Below are 17,458 nucleotides of genomic sequence, written 5' to 3'. Positions count from 1 at the left end.
TGCTATTGGTCCCTGACCTTGCTTGAAACACTTGAGTTCCAGTGACGATGCTCTCATGTTGCTGATTGCTGTTCCTTCCAGTACTGTTCTTAACGCAGCTCAACAATCCCACCTGCTGGCCAACTATGTGTCGGATGGTTTGGTTTCAGCAGTAGCACTCATGTGGTTCCTCAAACTACCATAGAACTGGCTTCTGTAAAACATGTATTTGACATAGATAACCTTCAAAAACTTGAATGTGTACATGCAAGATGGTGCACATTGGAAGGAATAATTTGAACTACTCATGATGTTTTTAGTCAGATGTCAGTTAATTTACACCTGGGCAAAATTGTAGACCGCTCAATGAAGACCTCTCCTTTTTTGGCTGTTGCTGCCCATTTAACATCATTTTAGGTTCTGTAAGGAAGAGAATGATAGATACTGAAAACTTGAGAACACATCACATAAATCAGTGGTACGAACTCTCATTGGAATACTTCATGTTCATTTTTGGTCACCCCATCTCTCAGAAAGATACAATAGAAACAAGCGCCTAAACAGGTGATGAGAATGAGGAATGGAAAAAGTTCCATATGAAGAGCGTGAGAATGAAAGACTGTGACTGTGATGAATAAGTTGGTCCAAAGAGAGAGAATAACTAATTTATGTAAATAAAGTAAACTTAGGTACTTCTATTCATCCCATCCTTTTTCATAATACAAAGAACAAGGGAACATTTAATGAAACTGAAATACAATCAACTTTTAACTGATGAGGAAAATAGGAATTGCCATCCTGGGTTAGACCAATGGTCCAGCTAGTCCAGGACCCTGACTGACAGTCTCCAGCTGTTTTGAGGAAAGGATAGCTATAGCTCACGAAATCTTATGCTCAAATAAATTTGTTAGTCTCTAAGGTGCCACAAGTACTCCTTTTCTTTTTTGCGGATACAAACTAACACAGCTGCTACTCTGAAACCTGCGGTAGGTAGTTATTGAATATCCTGACCGACAGGAGAAGCTTCTTCCTAGCATCCATGTCCTGAAGACTTTTTTGTACCCCCTTCTAGAATGTTGGTAATTTTTCTACGATTACAACACCGGATATCTGATATCAGTATTGGTATACAATCCCTTTTTTGATAAAATTAACACTACACATAATTAGCCTGTGCAATTCATTTCCACAAAATGTCATTGGGGCCAGGAGTTCATTAGTAGTCAAAGGGTTGGATGTTCGTATGGTTAGTGCAAACATCCAGTGTTAAAGTAGTAAAGATTTCTGTTTAAAGATTTGAAAGGGAAATATCCTTCATGCTTTATGACATAAACCAACATCTAACTCATAGGGATTAGGAAGAAACTTCCCTATGGGCAAGTTATTTAATAACTGCCTGCTTTAGGGTTTCTTGCACATACCACTGGAGTGTCTGACACTAGCCAGGTTAGACACAGGATAATGGTCTGATGTGGCAATTCCTGTGTTTTCTCTGGGGTATTGAAGTATTGGGGAATCTAACATCTTGTTTAAATATAACTTACAGTAACCAGAGACATGGAAGGAGACAATGCCAGTTAGTAAACTTTGATTCAGTGCACTTTCTTGAAATGTTCACTGTGTACCGAAAAATATATCGAACATATTTGATAGTTCAGCATGGGGGGCGGGGGCGAGTAGAGGTATGAAGATCTTTTTGAGTCTAAGTCATGGAAACAACTTGAGCTCATTTGAAAGCATATAATTGAGTCTGGGGCTCTGGCTCTTTTTGTAGAATTACCAAACTCTCTGCCTTTGTACTGTCTGACCTAATTTGTGTCCCATTTCCTTCTGTGGTGAGTAGTGATTGGAATCTTACTCCATAGTTATTTCTCTTAACATTATAAAACCAATAAATTCCCTAAAGAACACCTGGAGTCTGATGGGCTGTTAAAGCTTGATCACTTTGTAAAATATTCTTCAAGGATGCTTTATTCTTTATTGTGGCTGATTCCATTTCTCCTTATCTCAGGAGCTTCTGGAGAAATTCCTAATGATGGAGAAGAAATATGAGTGTCTCACTACAGTGTCTTTAAATCTGAAAAGTGAACTCAGCAGTCAAAAAGCACTAATAGCTGGGATGCTGACACACCTTTCACCTGAACAGGCTAAACAAGTCAAAAGGCTTCAAACTGAAAATGAGAAAATAAGCAATCATCTCCAGAGCTTGTTGAACAAACTTAAGGTACAAATTTCAAACAGTGGTTGTGTGGAGGGCTTCATGTAGCTCTGCTTTTACATTTTATCCAACATACTAACACAAATGCTCATGGAGCACTACGGTTGTGAAGAAATTCCTAACTAATATGCAGTGTTGGGTTTGAGCTTCATTCCTGAACCTGTCCTGCTGTATGCAGTTGTTGCAGAACATATATAGTGTGTGCAATGTAAACTGATATGTAATTGCTGCATAAGCCCTATATAACAGGGCCAATTAAAAACTATAGAATTGGCCTTAAACTCTGAATATAGTTCAGTTACTTTGAATAGTCTAATACCCTTAACATTTCTTTAAAATGTTGTAACTGGTCAAAGAAAACTTGATCCGTATGCTAGATGCTCCAGAAGTAGAATTGTGGATCATTATGTAAACCTCTTCAAAATACAGGTTGCTTTTGTAGCATAGCCCTGTCCAATGGCAGGTGTTGATTTGAGACCTTTATTGGGTAGCTTTAAAGTTTCTGGATACTTGCAACACTCACCCATCTTGCAGTTGAGTGATTGACTGCATTCATTCTTAATCACTTAAAATGAAGTGGAATGGGGGAAGAGAGGAGCTCTACCATATGAGTAGATCAGGTTCTATCATGCCAATAGGTACAGTAAATGTAGTTTAACGTGTTAATTCTCTTCTGGGTCTTTGTAGTTGTGATTCCAGGCAATTTTCTGTTACTGGGGACAGTAGTTCAAAGAAAACAAAATATTGACTAGGCCTGAGAATGTACAGCTGTCACTTTTTGTAAATGTTTGTTAGCTAAGAAATTAAACAAATGTTCCATAGAGTGTGATCTCATAACTTCACATCAGCATTTGCATTTTTGGAGTCGTATGTTTAAGTTCTTGTTAAATTGTTCATAATAATTGTTGGTCCTTTTTTTCTTTTATAGTCTTCCTTCGTTTATTTACTTTGGGGGGACTTTTGTGTGTATGTAGTAGTTTCAGCCATTTAAAAAATAACAAACTTTAAACCTGGCAGATTGAGGCCATACTAGATGTCATAAAATGAATACATCAGATTTTCACTTGATTACATTGGCGTAAATCTAGAGTAAGTCCTCTGAGATCAACGTATTTTAATTTGCTTGGGTCCAAATTCTGCTCTTTGTTGGATTGCAAGCTATTTAGTATATGTTCCTGCCACTAGTTTAGTATCTCAGTCAGTCTAGTCCAAATGCCCTGAAATCTTTGAGCTTTTCTAGAGCTGTGAAAAATATATTCTTTACAAACATAATGTGGAAATAATTGAGAAGAGGGTTTTTTACGAGGCCTCTTACTATACATTTGTTTTTAAATTTTTTGCATATGCATGAAGTGCTACACAGCTGTCTAGAATCTTATCTAAATGCAAGGTATCCTTAATGCTGACCTTTTCATATTCAACAGTTTCTGTTCAGCCGTGTTTGCCAGAAGAAGGCAGAACACTATACTACCATAAACAACCATGAAATGGAATTGCTTGATGAGAAGAGAAAACAGGATGAGCTACTGTCTCAGATTCGGTGTCTCAAGAAAACTTGTTTGAAACAGGATGAAACAGCTTCCCAAGAGTTAAATGTCCATGAATTGCAGCAGAACTTGGACATCCACATCGAGGTAGCACTTGGTATATTGATTTGACTGAAATAGACATCAATATTTATATTTTGGGAAATATTTATATTTTGAGAAATATCACAACATGGATGTGCTACTTCACTGTGGAGTTGCTTTTATTTGCAGGTGACTCGCGCTTTCGTAAGCTATAGGAAAATAATTGACAGTAACCTTCACTTTTAAATATAATTGATCTGTTTTATCTTAATTTTCTGATCTGATCAGAATTAAATTTTCAATTTATGAAGTGACACAATAAGTGAGCTTATTATATGCAAGATATTCAGCCTGGGATCTCTCTATGTTGGTCTTATAAAGCACCTACAACTCCATTTGTAAAAATCTCTTGCTTGATTATTTTAAATACTATATATATACCGTTGAATGGCACAACTGTCCATTAAGTTAAGGATATTTTTATGCTATTAACAAAGGGGGTCGAATGTAAAATAACTTTGAACCTATACTTCAAATATAGCGTAACTAGAAGCTAAGAAATATTCCATATACAACATTATAGTGTAAGACAACAAATACAGTGTTTACTAACAATTTTTTAAAAAATTACTATAACAATATTGCAAGTAAAGTTATTTGAGCCATTCAGTCAATGAAAACTAATGTAGTGCAATCAAATTGGTAAATCGCTTGTTTTCATTTTTTTTTTTTTTTTTTAATGCAGCACATTCTCAGAGACATGTCAGAAACAGAAACTGAGCTTCTCAGCATAGAGACTGAGTTACAGCAGGAAGAGAATACTAGAAAAGAAGCAATGCAGTTTTTGGAAACATGTTCAGGAAATCATTGTGATGTAGAAAAACTTAAAGAAGGAATAAAGCAAGACAATGAGAGGCTTTTACAAGTGATTAAATTCTGGACACCTAAAGTCAAGGTAAAAGTTCCTGCTATAACAGTACATCATTCAACTTGTCTTTTAACACAGCTCTGAAATCTATAAATCCACCAGATTTTTTTTTTCTGGGAGTATTCATGTGTTAACAAGTACTTGTATATTGTATATAGGCAAAGCATCTGATTTCCAGTAGTATCTTCATATTGTACTAAGTTGTAAAGTGAAGCTCTACTTGGAACTTTTACAGGGTTTTTGTTTCTTCCTTTTGGTTTTTCTTACACCTCTACAAGTTCTTGGTCCATATTGACCTTCAGGCCAGATGGAGCCCTAAAGATTTTTTTCATTCAGAAAATTGTTTTCTCCCCTGCCTCCCATGAACTTTCCTCTCATCGTTTCTGTGCTTTTTACTCTGTAATTGGGGTCAGGAAGGATATTTTTAAAAAAAAGTCAGTCAGTGCTTAGAGCACCTGTTGTTACTTAAGCCCAGGCACCTCTACGTATCAGAGATGTTTCCGTAGCTATGCACTATAAGTCCCAAATGGGGCATACGTCAGCAATACTACCAATTCTCAGTTGGAGCTAGCCTGCTGAAGACTTTTGTCAGACATCCTATCTGAAATGTCTTCTATCTGAAACTGTAACAGACTTTGTGTCTTAAACTTGAACAATGAGTTTTTAATGCAGCATGAAAAGATGTTCTATAAGTTGTGGTCCAGTGTAACACTATACTCTGTATAGGAGCCCAACAAAAATGAATTTACACATAAAGCTATTTCAGCAAAATCAAACTAAAACGATGACCGTTTCATTTAGAAATATGCATTCTGTACAAATGTCATGGTTTAATATGGCTGAGACTTCAAACTCTTCACCTAGGATACTATTTTCTTGTTTCTCCAACTCTACTTCAAGACCTGATACAATAATCTGGTAAAACTTTGTTCAATTTTTTCTCTTTTCCATACCTTTCCTACCCCAAAAAACTCAAACTATGTTAGTGGGAGTAAAAGTTTAAGGACAGGACGTTCTGGGTTCTCTTATGAAGCAGTTCTCTCTCTCCTTCCCCGCCACGGCGCCACCCCTACTTTTTATGGTTCTTGAGGCGAATCATCCAAATCTGGAAGTCCAGTTTGTACCTCAGGAAGGTTTTCAGGACTGGCTCCCATCATGTATATTAGAAATTAATATATTCTAAATGCATACATTTAACTGCTTTTTAAAGAGTCAGTTTCCTGCATAATTATTTTGCCATTTCCATACAAGTGGATGTATGTACTCTGACAAATTAAATATTTGGGTTGGTTTCTTAGCATATATCTTTATGGTATTTTATTTGTGGCTGGGTTCTAAAAGCTAATAGTTTTACAATTACATGCATGGCACTATTTAATTTTGCAGACACTCCTTCAAACTTCATTGGAGATGGATACCAGAACTGCCAACTATTGCAAGGACTCAGAAATTGAACTGAAACAAAGAAAAGGGAAAACTGAGGAGTTACTTGAGCAACTGAAGACAGTTAAGGAACAGTTGGCACCTTGTGGTGTTGCTAATCTTGCACTAGAAGAAGAAAACTATAGACTTGGTAACCAATTAAAAGCCACAGAACAAGATATAAAGGTATATAATCTGATATGTTAATCAATTTAAATCAGCAGAAATGCAAAACCATCTGTAAACGAAGTAGAGAAATTTCACAGGGTACTTTAAACTGAGTTTAAAAAAAACAAAAACTAAGAAAATAAGAGACTAGATAATTAATATTTAGGAGGAGGGATAGCTCAGTGGTTTGAGCATTGGCCTGCTAAACCCAGGGTTGTGAGTTCAATCCTTGAGGGGACCATTTAGGAATCTGGGGCAAAAATTGGGGATTGGTCCTGCTTTGAGCAGGTTGGACTAGATGACCTCCTTCCAACCCTGAGATTCTATGAATGTAAAACTGCTATACACACCACTGGCCCAGACTACACTTAACTTTTTTGTAGCTGTTTCATTATCCAAAAATAAATTAAAGCAGTCTTATTTAGAATGTGAAGAGTTGACGCTGTAGGTACAGGTTAGATTTACAATAGTGTATATGAATATTAACCAACTGAGAGCATTTCAAATGTGTTTAAATATATTTAAAATATTGTGCCTAACAGTGCGATGGCTGTAAGGCTACATGTGGTCATACAATCCTTATGTCTGTTAGACTAGAGATTAGCACAGAACTCAAAACCAAAATTGAAGAATTTAAATAATAATTCCCTATTGGAATAAATCCCTATTGGATCAGGATTGAACTGGGAAACTAGATAATGACATGGGCGATACATCAGTTCACAGACTTTTAGTAGAAATGACTAGGTACTTGACTATAGTGAAGAAATGAAGATATCTGGTACATCTTCAAGAATGTTAAATTAGTGTGGGACAATTGAGTAGCTGATCGCTTATAATCAGTTGTCAGATGCACTTGTTTTCTAAAGTTTTGAGCACTCCGGAATATCTGGAAAAATGTTATGCTGACAGCCCTGGAGTCTGAAGTAGTTGTCACAGGTAGACAGCACAAGCCTTCTTACATTTTTCAGCCAACAGAATGAGGCAATATTTTATTTCCTTGACCTCTAATACAGCTGATAAGCCTGCCAAATGTAGTTGTAATTGCTAGGATAACTTCTAATAACTGGATATTTTTCTCAAGATTATGAAAACAACAATCAAAAAGTTGGAAGATGCAGTAAATGAAGCTGGAAAAAATGTCAAGGAGAAGGAAGAAAAAATATCCATGTTACAAACAGAGATTAAAACTAAAGCTGCTGCAAGTGAACTTAACCAACTTCAGGCTAAATTGAATGAGACAGAGAAGTGTCTTAGAAATGCGTTAACAGAGAAGCAGACTTTCAAGGTATGTTTAATTGTAAAACTTCAGTTGTTTAAGCAAAATGTCACTCCTGTTTTCCACTTGAGAGCTAGGAGGAAATCTGAGAAGGTTCTTGAGGGCCAACATGTGGAAGCCAATCTGTTGCACTATATGGTATTGAAGTGATGCATTCTTTCCCTAGGGTTTAGCCTGTATCTTCAGACATTCTCAGTGCAGCAGCGAGTGACCAAGCTTGGAACCCAAGTTATACTCCTAGGAGAATTCTGTGCCACTGCGCATGCGCAGAATTTATGCCCCCCACAGATTTATTTGCTTCCTCACAGAAAAATGACTTTCTGATGGGAAGCGAATGGAAGCCACAAGAGTGGTCATGCAGCCCTCCCCAGCAGTATGTTTCGGGTGCCCAGGGCAGCCGGCAGAGAGAGAAATCACTGTAGGGCAGGAGGCGGAACTGGGGAAGACCCAGCTGGTGGCTCCTGCCCTGTGTCAGGCTCAGCACCTGGGCTGGGCTGGATGGGACTTCTTCTTCCCCTGCATGGCACCCCCAGATTTCTCTCCTGGCTTCAGGAAGCTCTGTAAACTCCCTTTCCACACCCCTGCTTCCTGGACTCATCGCTCCTCAGCTGCAGCGGGAGGGATCCCTGTACAGGGAGCTGTTCCCCCATCTGCCCAACCACTGTGCATCCAGACCCCCTCAATTCCAGACCCCCCCCGCACTCAGAACCTCTCCTGAGGAGTCCCACTCGCGCTGCACCTGGACTATCCTGACAAGCCACCCACACTCAAATCCCCTGCTGAGCTCTACCCCCCGCATACCCAGGCACCCCCACTCCGTCGCACTGAGCTCTAACCACCTTCACCTGGACCCCCCTGAAGAGTCTCATTACCATTGCACTCAGAATCCCCCAACAAACCCCTGTGCATCCAGATTCTCTCTGCACCCAGATTGCCCCACACAGAACCCTCTCAATCCCCACCTGGATCCCCCCACACTAAGCCCCTCCACATTTGGATCCTGTTTTGCTGACACTGCCTGCCCACAACTGATGCACCTGGCACAGAGGGGCAGGGCCTGGGGTGTTTCTGGGGCAGGCCAGGTCCTTGCACTGTGTCAGGGTTGGGTGCAGACTCACTGCTGAGTCCATGTCCCTGGAGCGGCGAGGAGCTGCCCAGTGATCTCACAATTCTGTGCAGCCAGTGGCCTGTGCTCCCCAGTGCCATGCTGGAGCCTCCACATTTATTTGACAAATAACATTTGCAGACTTTTGCAGAATTTTAAAATATTGTGTGCAGGATTTTAATTTTTTGGCGCAGAATGCCCTCAGGAGTAAAATTATATCATTAGAATAAGAGTATTGCCTCTGCAAGATGGTATTTAAATATCCCTAATTAACTTTAACAGATCTAACTTCCTTATCACTAGATCTCCTCTTTTCTCCCATCCAACATATTAGGCGAAATTAGATAAAGGTGCCACGTTATATAAAGAAGAAATTGATCATCTCAAAACTCAGTTGGTGAAAGCTGACATGGAAAGAATGAAACAATCCAGAATTTTTGAACAGGAGTAAGTTTAATTTTTTTACTGAAGTATGATATCCTGAAATTTTCCAGTTCTTTTTTTGGAAAGCATAAGGTCTGATGTTTAAAAGTATTTTTTTTTATACAGGTTGTTTCAAATATCCTACCTAAACACTTCAGATATTTCCCAGAAATAGGTAGAAACTGCACTGAAAATACAAACCTGATTGGATATTTGGTGCTCAGGCATGGTTTTGAAGAGAGCTCTGAGTGTCTTTAATCTACCCAGAAACTATAGAGCTATTTTGTCGTAAGGCATGGGGGGTGGCAGGCTGTGTACATTAAATATTTTGTGCTTCCTTGGTGAAGAGTTCTAGTTTCTTAGCTCTGATATGTTTGGCTATTTTATCGGTATATTTGGATCCTGTTGCTATTTGATTTCTCATTTGGAGAGGAACAAACAAATTAAAACTGCAAAATGTTGCAGAATTACACAATGGCAAACTGCTAAAATAGTGGCTTCCTCTTTTTCCTTATGCAGAATTGCTACTACAAAAGCTCTTGCAGAACACAAAGAGGAACAGTTAAGAAAATTAAAAGAAGAACTGAGAAGAGCACAGCAAGAACAAGATGTTACTGGTAAATATAAAATACATACAAGGGATTTTTTTCACAATATCTATACAAACAAAACATAGATTTGAGGCTGTGGGTTGTGCATAGAGCACTAGATAGGAAAATGTTTAGTCTTTGGTCCACAGTTGGTTTAAGGAGGGACAGTACTTTCTTTGGGACATACGGTAGGTGAGGTGTAGTGAGAGAGCTCTTCACACCCCACTCATTAACTCTGGAAATCACAGTAATTTGGCACGTAGAGTTCTTCCATGTGTGACTGCAGCAGTGACGAGGTATGAAAGTGCAGACCTTTAATTTTTTTTTTTTTTTTTTTTGCTTGTCGTATCTGAATGACATGTCTGACTATTTCTGTAATTGGCCCCACACTTTCATCAAACACTCCTGGACAGAGTGGTACAGTTTGTATAGCTTTTGCAAAACTAGAGGCAAAAGGGAATCCTCACTATATCAAGATGTGAGACAGTGTGGCCTAGTAGATAGAGCACTGGGCTGTGACTAGAAAGACCTGGGTTCTGTTTCTGGCTCTGTTCACTGGGTTACTTTGAACAAATCACTTCCTCTCTCTAGGCCTCAACTTCCCCACCTGTAAAAGGGGAATAACAATTCTTTCCTCTTTTCGTAAAGTGCTTTAAGATCTACTGCTGAATAATTCTATGAGCTAGGTATTATGGTTATCTCTTCTAACCATAACTGATATTATATTACTGTATTTTGGATTTGTCAGTTAAATGCAGTAGATCATGTGATTTACTAGAGAACCGTTTGAATTTTATACTAAGTAACTGGCAGTCTGTTTGAATTCCTGTGTAGAAAGACTGAAGCTGTTGTAACCGTATTTGTAACCCATACAGTGAACACTTAATCCCAAAAGGGAATTTTAATATAATTTTCTAGTCATAGAACACTTCTTTATTTACTTTATGAAGGTCAACTTTACTTGATTTTTTGTATTGTCCAAGATATAGCAAACAGCTTGTAATATATATTCAAATAATTTTTTTCCCAGTAATATCAGGAAAAGATGTTCCTCAGGAATCCCATATACCCCTGACTTGTGGTGGTGGCAGTGGGATTGTGCAGAGCACACACATGCTCATTTTAAAATCTGAACAAGCTAAATTACAGAAAGAAAACCTGCAGTTGAAGAAAAACAATGACCTTCTAGTAAAGTAAGTTTAAAAAGCTGATCATCAGAGTCTAGACTCTAGTTTCTGATTTAACTGCATACATTACTATACTTGCTGTTTGATTTACAGTCAAATGCAGTAAGAGTTCATATTTCTGAGGAGAATCCGAGAAATGAGAAATTTTGAAAGATCCATTTGTTTTGATGAATTTTCTTCTCTTTGTGGCTGGGGACTTGTGCCTCTCACACATCAGCGGTTTGAATCCGGACACCACCAGTGGTGACGTTTTATCATTCAGTCTCTTCCTTACACCTTAGGAAAGGAGTTGGCTTCCCTTCTTAATATAAACTTGCTTACATGAGTTGGCAGTAATTGGTTGTCTAACAGTTTTGCAGCAGACAGTTGAATGGGTATGGAGACTTAACTGCTTTGATTCTAGAGATTGTCCGTTGAAGTCAGGATCAAGACACATTGATATGGCAGTGTGAGGGAACTTGCATTGTCATGCTTCCAGTAGTTTACACTCCTATCATTTTTCTCCTTTTAAGCAATGAGCTTCAGCTGAAAGAAGAACTAACCAAATGGAAAGAGAGAGCACTAAAAATGAGAGCAGAATCCTGTAGAGACACCACTAGGGAGAAGATACAGAGGTCTCCAAGGAAGACCACACCTCGTTCAGTTAAAGAGCAAATGCCTTCTCCCTCCAAGGAAGTTTCTTCACGAGAAATTCTGCCTCTGGATTCACCAAACACACTGCCTCTTACTTGTCCAAATTTCTTTGATAATTCAAGCTTAGGCACACTTACAGGTGCGTAATGCAATACTGTTTCTGTTAGGAACACCTATTCAGTAGAACGTTAAGGGGTTGGCTAGCCAGACCTGTGAAAGGTCTAGGGTAGGTACACACTACAGTTAATTCATATGTACTTGGGGACTTGAATACCTAAATTGGGTGAATATTCAAAAGATTGGGCTAGCTTTTATTGCAGTATATACTGAACTTAGTGATTAATAGTAAGGATGGACAAATGAAATATTGTGCAATTGTACAGTGGATATATTGGGTTCTGAGAGGGGTTTTGTATTTTTTATTTACATTATTTAATTTATATAGTTTTAGTTCAGAAAGGTTTGGAAGGGGTGAATTCTAGACCTGGTTGGGATTTTTTTGGATGAAACAGTTCTTTGTTGTAAAGTGCTAGTTTGTTGAAATAGAAGAACCTGGATTTCCCGTATCATAGGTACTTCCCTAACAACTGAAATATTGGCTACTCTGGGGTAGGTTGCTCTCTTGTTTTTTGCCAGAAGTTTCAAAAGGTCTGTATTTCATCCCAGTCTAGAACAAAACCAGATGCCAAAACCTCAAAACTTTGCACAAAATGGCATTCTTGTCGTCTAGCCAGCCCGAGTGAATTCTCCCGCATTGGCCCTCCACCAATGCAGAGAGCTATGAGCTAGTTTCACCCGCTTGACTCTAGAGGCAGCATTTAACCAAATTTCTGTCTCCAAGGCCTAACCTTTAGTTTCAAGAGCAAGTTTTGCACCAAAGCCACTAGTCTCTCCACCTCCAGCTGCAAAGATGGCAGCCTGGGCAGTGTCTCCTTTCCCATTCCCCCTACCCTCCTTTGCTCTGCTTCTCTTCTTTCCTGCCTGTCTCAACAACCCTTGGCCGGCAAATAATGGCTTCTCTGCTCTTCTCCACGCAGGCACTTTTTCTGGGGGAAGCCTTTACTGGTGGCCTGCATTAACAGCACCACTTAACAGCACCACTGCAGCCACTATTAGTGGTTTGAAAAACCATCAATACTCCCCGGCAGTGTGGTGAAGCACTAGGTCGCTGGAGCAAGTTTTGACATTGTCACCACTGTTCAGTGCGTGTGATCTAACTTGTTCCTGATGCTTCTGCCAGCAAATCTCCCCATGTCTGAGGTCCGCACAGAATTCCATGTCCCAGCCCAACTGCTAAGATCAAAGAAGCGCCTTGTCTAGCCTAGGATTTAAAGATATTGGTTGGATCATGTAGTCTAGCTCAATCCTTTGAACACCTTCTAAAAGTCTAGACAAGGCAAAGCAATTGTAACTTTCCCAGTTTAGCACATGCTAAAGTACAAGTCTTTCTATTTTCTTTCTTATATAGACATGCGACCTGCAGGAACAGAGTGTATAGAAGATCGCTTTAAGCACTGGTTTGGAGCGTCAGCAAAAGATAAAGCACCTGACTGCACAACCCAGTAAAACAGCCCGTTATTGTTCACTGTCCTTGCTAGTGGAAAAAGTCAGAGATTGCATATAGAGAAGACGTGCCACAGAAGTAGCTGGTATGTTTTAACTCTAGCCAGTGGGAAGAAGTTTTCTTGGAGCAGGAACTAAGCAAATAACTGGAAAAGCTGGAATACAAAAATGTGACAATAGTGTTGCCTGCATCCAGCTGATGGTGTTCCTGTAACAGTTCTCCATTGCTCCTCTTATGATGGCAAAGATAACGAAGCCAGCCAGCTGAAGAGGAAGTGAAAACTGGAATGGATCACAAATCAGAGAATCTCTACTGTGAAACTTATCAGTGTTAAACTTTCCCCTCTCACTCCCAAGACAACCCTCCCAAAGGCAATCAATTTAATCTTGGAAGTCCATAAGGAAAGTGGAGAGAACTTTTTCTGCTACTCTTTTTCTAGCGTTCAGTGTTACTTCAAGTTTTATATGTTGACTTTTCTTGGATGGGGAATAGCGTTCTCATTCACCTTTTTTTAACCAGTTTCTATATAATAATCTATTTATGAGCTCACAATCAAGGCTGTGTTTTTAAAAAGTCTCTACTTCATATCTGCAGTGCACAGTTGATTCTGGTCTGAATAATTTTATCTTTTTGTCAATAAAGATTGTTATATGCATACAGGCAATCAAACTAGAATTGGTCATTGTACTAGGCAACAAAGCTAACTATTGCCATTTCTTGTTGTTGTGTCATTGGGGGACGTGGCAGGAGGCTCCTGCCTACTGGTCACAGCTGAGTGATGGGAGTCTCGCCTAGCAGCAAGTGTGGGGTTCATATACTCTATCACACACCCTCCCCCTCAGGTTCTGCTGTGGGGCTTTATCAGGTAAATCCTCCCTGTCCCTCCCCAAAAAGAAATTGGCCTTCTTAATGTCTTTCCCAGCCCACTGAAGGATTTCAAAGCTATAAGGTTGTAGTAAGAGATACCATCTCATGAGCCTAAGGTTGGTGTCTTTCATGGTGTTCGGCCAATGTACCAGGGCACGGTCACCAGTTTGAAACAGTTCCCCCGCAGATAATAGCTCGGCGCATCCAAAGCCTATTTCACCGAAAGGGCTTCCTTTTTTATGGCTGAGTAGGAAATCTCCCGTGGAAACAATTTCCTGCTGAGGTATACTGTGGGGTGCTCCTCCCCATCAATGTTCTGGGACAACACTGCACTCAGACCCGCTTCTGAGGCATCCGTCTTGAAGGGTGAACTCAGGGGTGAAGTCCAGATGGATGAGTACGCGTTCCTGGCTCAGCCTCTCCATCACTTCCCGGAAGACCATTTCACAGGCTGCTGACCACAGGACCTTGTAGCGCTGTTCTTCACCAGGTCCTTTAGGGGCATTGCGATCATGGCAAACGCTGGGATGAATCAGCTGTAGTACCTTGTGAGGCCAAACCTGGTGCACTTTCTGCTTGGTCATGGAAACAACGCACTTTGCCTGGGCTTGTCCTTTGTCGACCAGGGACCATTTTTTTTCCTTCTCCCATGCGGTAGCGCAGATATGTCATTTCCTGCTGCCCCAGACGGCATTTGGCTGGGTTCACTGTCAATCCTGCCATCTTCAACGTCTACAATACGGCTGTGACGTGTTTAAGATGGTCTTCCCAGTCCTGGCTGTAAATGATGTAGTCTATGTATGTCACAGCATACACTTCATGTGGCTGTAGTACCCAGTCCATTAAGTGCTGGAAGGTCGCCGCTGCCCCACTGTCGCCACTGCATACACTGTTGCCACTGTAGGCTGAAGGGCACTGTTATAAATTGGTACAGCCTCCAGGGTGTGAAGACGGGAGTTTTCTTCCGTGCTTTGTTTGTTGGGGAGGGAACTGCCAGGAGCCCTTGGTTTGCTCTAGGGTGGAGAGGTAATCGGCAGCCCCCGGCCAATCAAGCAGCTCATCAACCCATGTTTTTGCCCATTTAAAAAATACAGGCAACCTTTTCTTTTTAGAAACTCCAGCATCCCCATGCTTTGGAGTAAGGAGTTGAAATTTGGCAGGGGTGGCCTACGTATCAGGGATGTGCCTTTTGCCATCCATTTAAAATCTGCCCAAATTTGGCCAAGTTAAGAGTCTGAAAAACTGCAGTTTGCACATGTTCCATAGAGATTTGCTAGGGCTTCACAACTTAATTTTCCCAAAGATTTTGTGTACTGTATGTTGTAGCCTGGGGCTGAGCAGGACTCCCCCTGCATTTGGAGTTCTGGGCCATGTTGGGTCCAGAACTGAGCAGGGAGCCTCTCTCTCCTGTGCTTTCAGTACTCCCCCTTCTGGGCTCAGGCAGCATGGAGGAGAAATCCACCTGAATCGAATGCAGAGGGGACAAGAGTGGAACCTGCATGGGCAGGGTGAATAGAGTGTGACAAGGAGCCTGGAGAGGAAGAGACTAGCATAGGGAGTGGGTGATTGGGACCAGCTGGGCAAGTTGACTGGGGATTAGGGGGCCAGGAGACAGGGGAAACATCTGATGAGGAGCCAGAGTGCAGGAGGAAGAGAACTGGGATTGGATGTGCAAAGATTGGGACATGGAGTTAAGCTGGGGGGCATACTGAAATTGGACATGGACCCCAAAAGAGATCCAGGAGGTAGTGGGGATGTGAGTGTTGGGGTGAGTTGAGGGGATCAAGTGAGCAGGGAGGAAAGAAACAGCTTGGCCGAGAAGCTGGGAATAGTCAGGCAAGGATACTATTGGGGAGTATGGGCGATGAGATTTGGATGGCTGGCAAGGACGCTAGGGACAAGGAGCTGGGCAGTAAGGCTGGAAACAACTGAGTGAGGTGAAGGGGGGAAGACAATGCAAGGAGTCTGGGACTGGGATGAGAAGCCTGAGGACTTTGGAGACTGGGACTAGCTAAGTGAGGAGAATGAGCCTGGGAGGAGGAGCCAGGGCAGGGAAGAGGAGGATGGGAGCAAAAGAATGTGTACACACTATTACTCCCTCCAGAGTCTGGAATGGAACACACATGCTTGAGTCTTGCTGTTCCTCTGCTTCCATAAATGGCTGTGAAACCCTCTGTAAAGCGTCTCAACCCCTCTAGTGCTGGTCCACGTAGAGAATGGCAACTTACTACTGTTCTCAGTTACTCCATTAGCGCCAGGAGCAGGTTCCAATCCTGCGGATGAATCACGGCTCAATGCGATGCCACATGCTAGAATTTTTTCAATTTGCTTTTTTTTTTTTAAACCTAGGAAATTACACATACAAAGCTACATTAAAAGGTCATTATTGAGTATTATCTGAAGTATTAACTTAGGAAATGCCAGTATGAGCACCCATGTGTGAGGGTTCAACTAGAAGCATGATTCCCAAGGAGGAGAGAACCCCTCATAATCTATGGGGTATGTTTTCTGCAAACTCCAGAGGCTCTGCATCCCTCCCCAGCCCTGGAAAAAATTGGTAACTGAATCAATAACCCCCATCTCTGGTCTTCAGCTCACCCTTCCTGGAATTGTTTTTCTCCCTTAGTGCTCCCCATCAGCCCAGTCCAACCACAATATTCCCCCAGTCCACATTCCATATACGGGCAACCCTCCTTACTGTGGCCTTTTCCCCCATGCTGATAGTAGGTTGTATCCCTGCCAGCCCACGTGGCCTTCCTCTTCTCCTGCCTCACGCTCAAGGGTCTTACTGCTTGAGGATCTCCTCTTTTTTTCCCTCTTCCCCCACTTGTCAGACCAGCCACTTTCCTTGGAAAATCCACTTCAACGTATCCCTCTGCCAGTTTTATCACTGCCTCCGTTGTCTCTGGTTGGTGTGTCCTCACCCAGGCCTCAGTGGTATCCAGGCGAGACTGCATAAACTGCTCTAATATCACAGTTTCCAGGACTGCTTCCACATTTTATTCTCTCAGCCTTAGCCATCAGTTGGCCCAGTCATTCCACTTCTGCACAAACTCTCTCAGCTTTACCCCGTAAGTCCACCTGGCTGTCCTAAATTTCTGCTGGTATCTTTCAGTTGCCAAGCCTACATGGTCCAATATGGCAGCCTTTAACACATTGTAGTTCTTGGCCTGCTTCTCACTCAGTGACATATAAGCAGCTTGGGCTTCTGCCACGAGACAAGGGGCTAACCGTAGGGCCCGTAATCCTTTAACCCAGCCCGCACCAGTCACAATTCTTTTGAAAGGCCATAGGAACATGTCGGGATCATCCCCAGAGCCCATTCCACAGAGTCCCAGCCCCCGCCGCCCCCAGCTTCTCTTTCCTGGAGGCAGGACTTGTCACGTTCTGTATTAACTGCTGCTGTACCTGGATCTGTTCCTTCACGAACTCCCGAAACACCCGCAGTTGTGCCTCCTGCCATCCCAACCGGGCTCGCCATTCTGTTTGCTGGCTCTTCTGGAATCCATGCGGCATCCTCTGCA

General features: G+C 41.4%; 1 protein-coding gene across 1 annotated transcript in view; it reads left to right on the top strand.

Annotated features, from left to right (window-relative positions):
• Positions 1-13,643, top strand: part of CENPE (centromere protein E) — a 74,624-nt gene extending 60,981 nt beyond the window's left edge. The window contains exons 37-46 of the mRNA XM_074950691.1: positions 1,991-2,203; positions 3,622-3,831; positions 4,514-4,723; positions 6,083-6,304; positions 7,371-7,574; positions 9,005-9,117; positions 9,613-9,710; positions 10,714-10,876; positions 11,383-11,642; positions 12,972-13,643. Coding sequence (XP_074806792.1) covers positions 1,991-2,203; positions 3,622-3,831; positions 4,514-4,723; positions 6,083-6,304; positions 7,371-7,574; positions 9,005-9,117; positions 9,613-9,710; positions 10,714-10,876; positions 11,383-11,642; positions 12,972-13,069 — 1,791 coding nt within the window. The 3' untranslated portion in view covers positions 13,070-13,643. The remainder of the gene's footprint in view (positions 1-1,990; positions 2,204-3,621; positions 3,832-4,513; positions 4,724-6,082; positions 6,305-7,370; positions 7,575-9,004; positions 9,118-9,612; positions 9,711-10,713; positions 10,877-11,382; positions 11,643-12,971) is intronic.
• The last annotated feature ends 3,815 nt before the right edge of the window (positions 13,644-17,458 follow it).

The sequence above is a fragment of the Natator depressus genome, chromosome 4 (assembly GCF_965152275.1).
Source record: "Natator depressus isolate rNatDep1 chromosome 4, rNatDep2.hap1, whole genome shotgun sequence".
In the NCBI taxonomy this organism is placed as follows: domain Eukaryota; kingdom Metazoa; phylum Chordata; order Testudines; family Cheloniidae; genus Natator; species Natator depressus.
The sequence above is the reverse complement of the archived record's forward strand: the minus strand, read 5'-3'. Positions and strand labels throughout refer to the sequence as shown.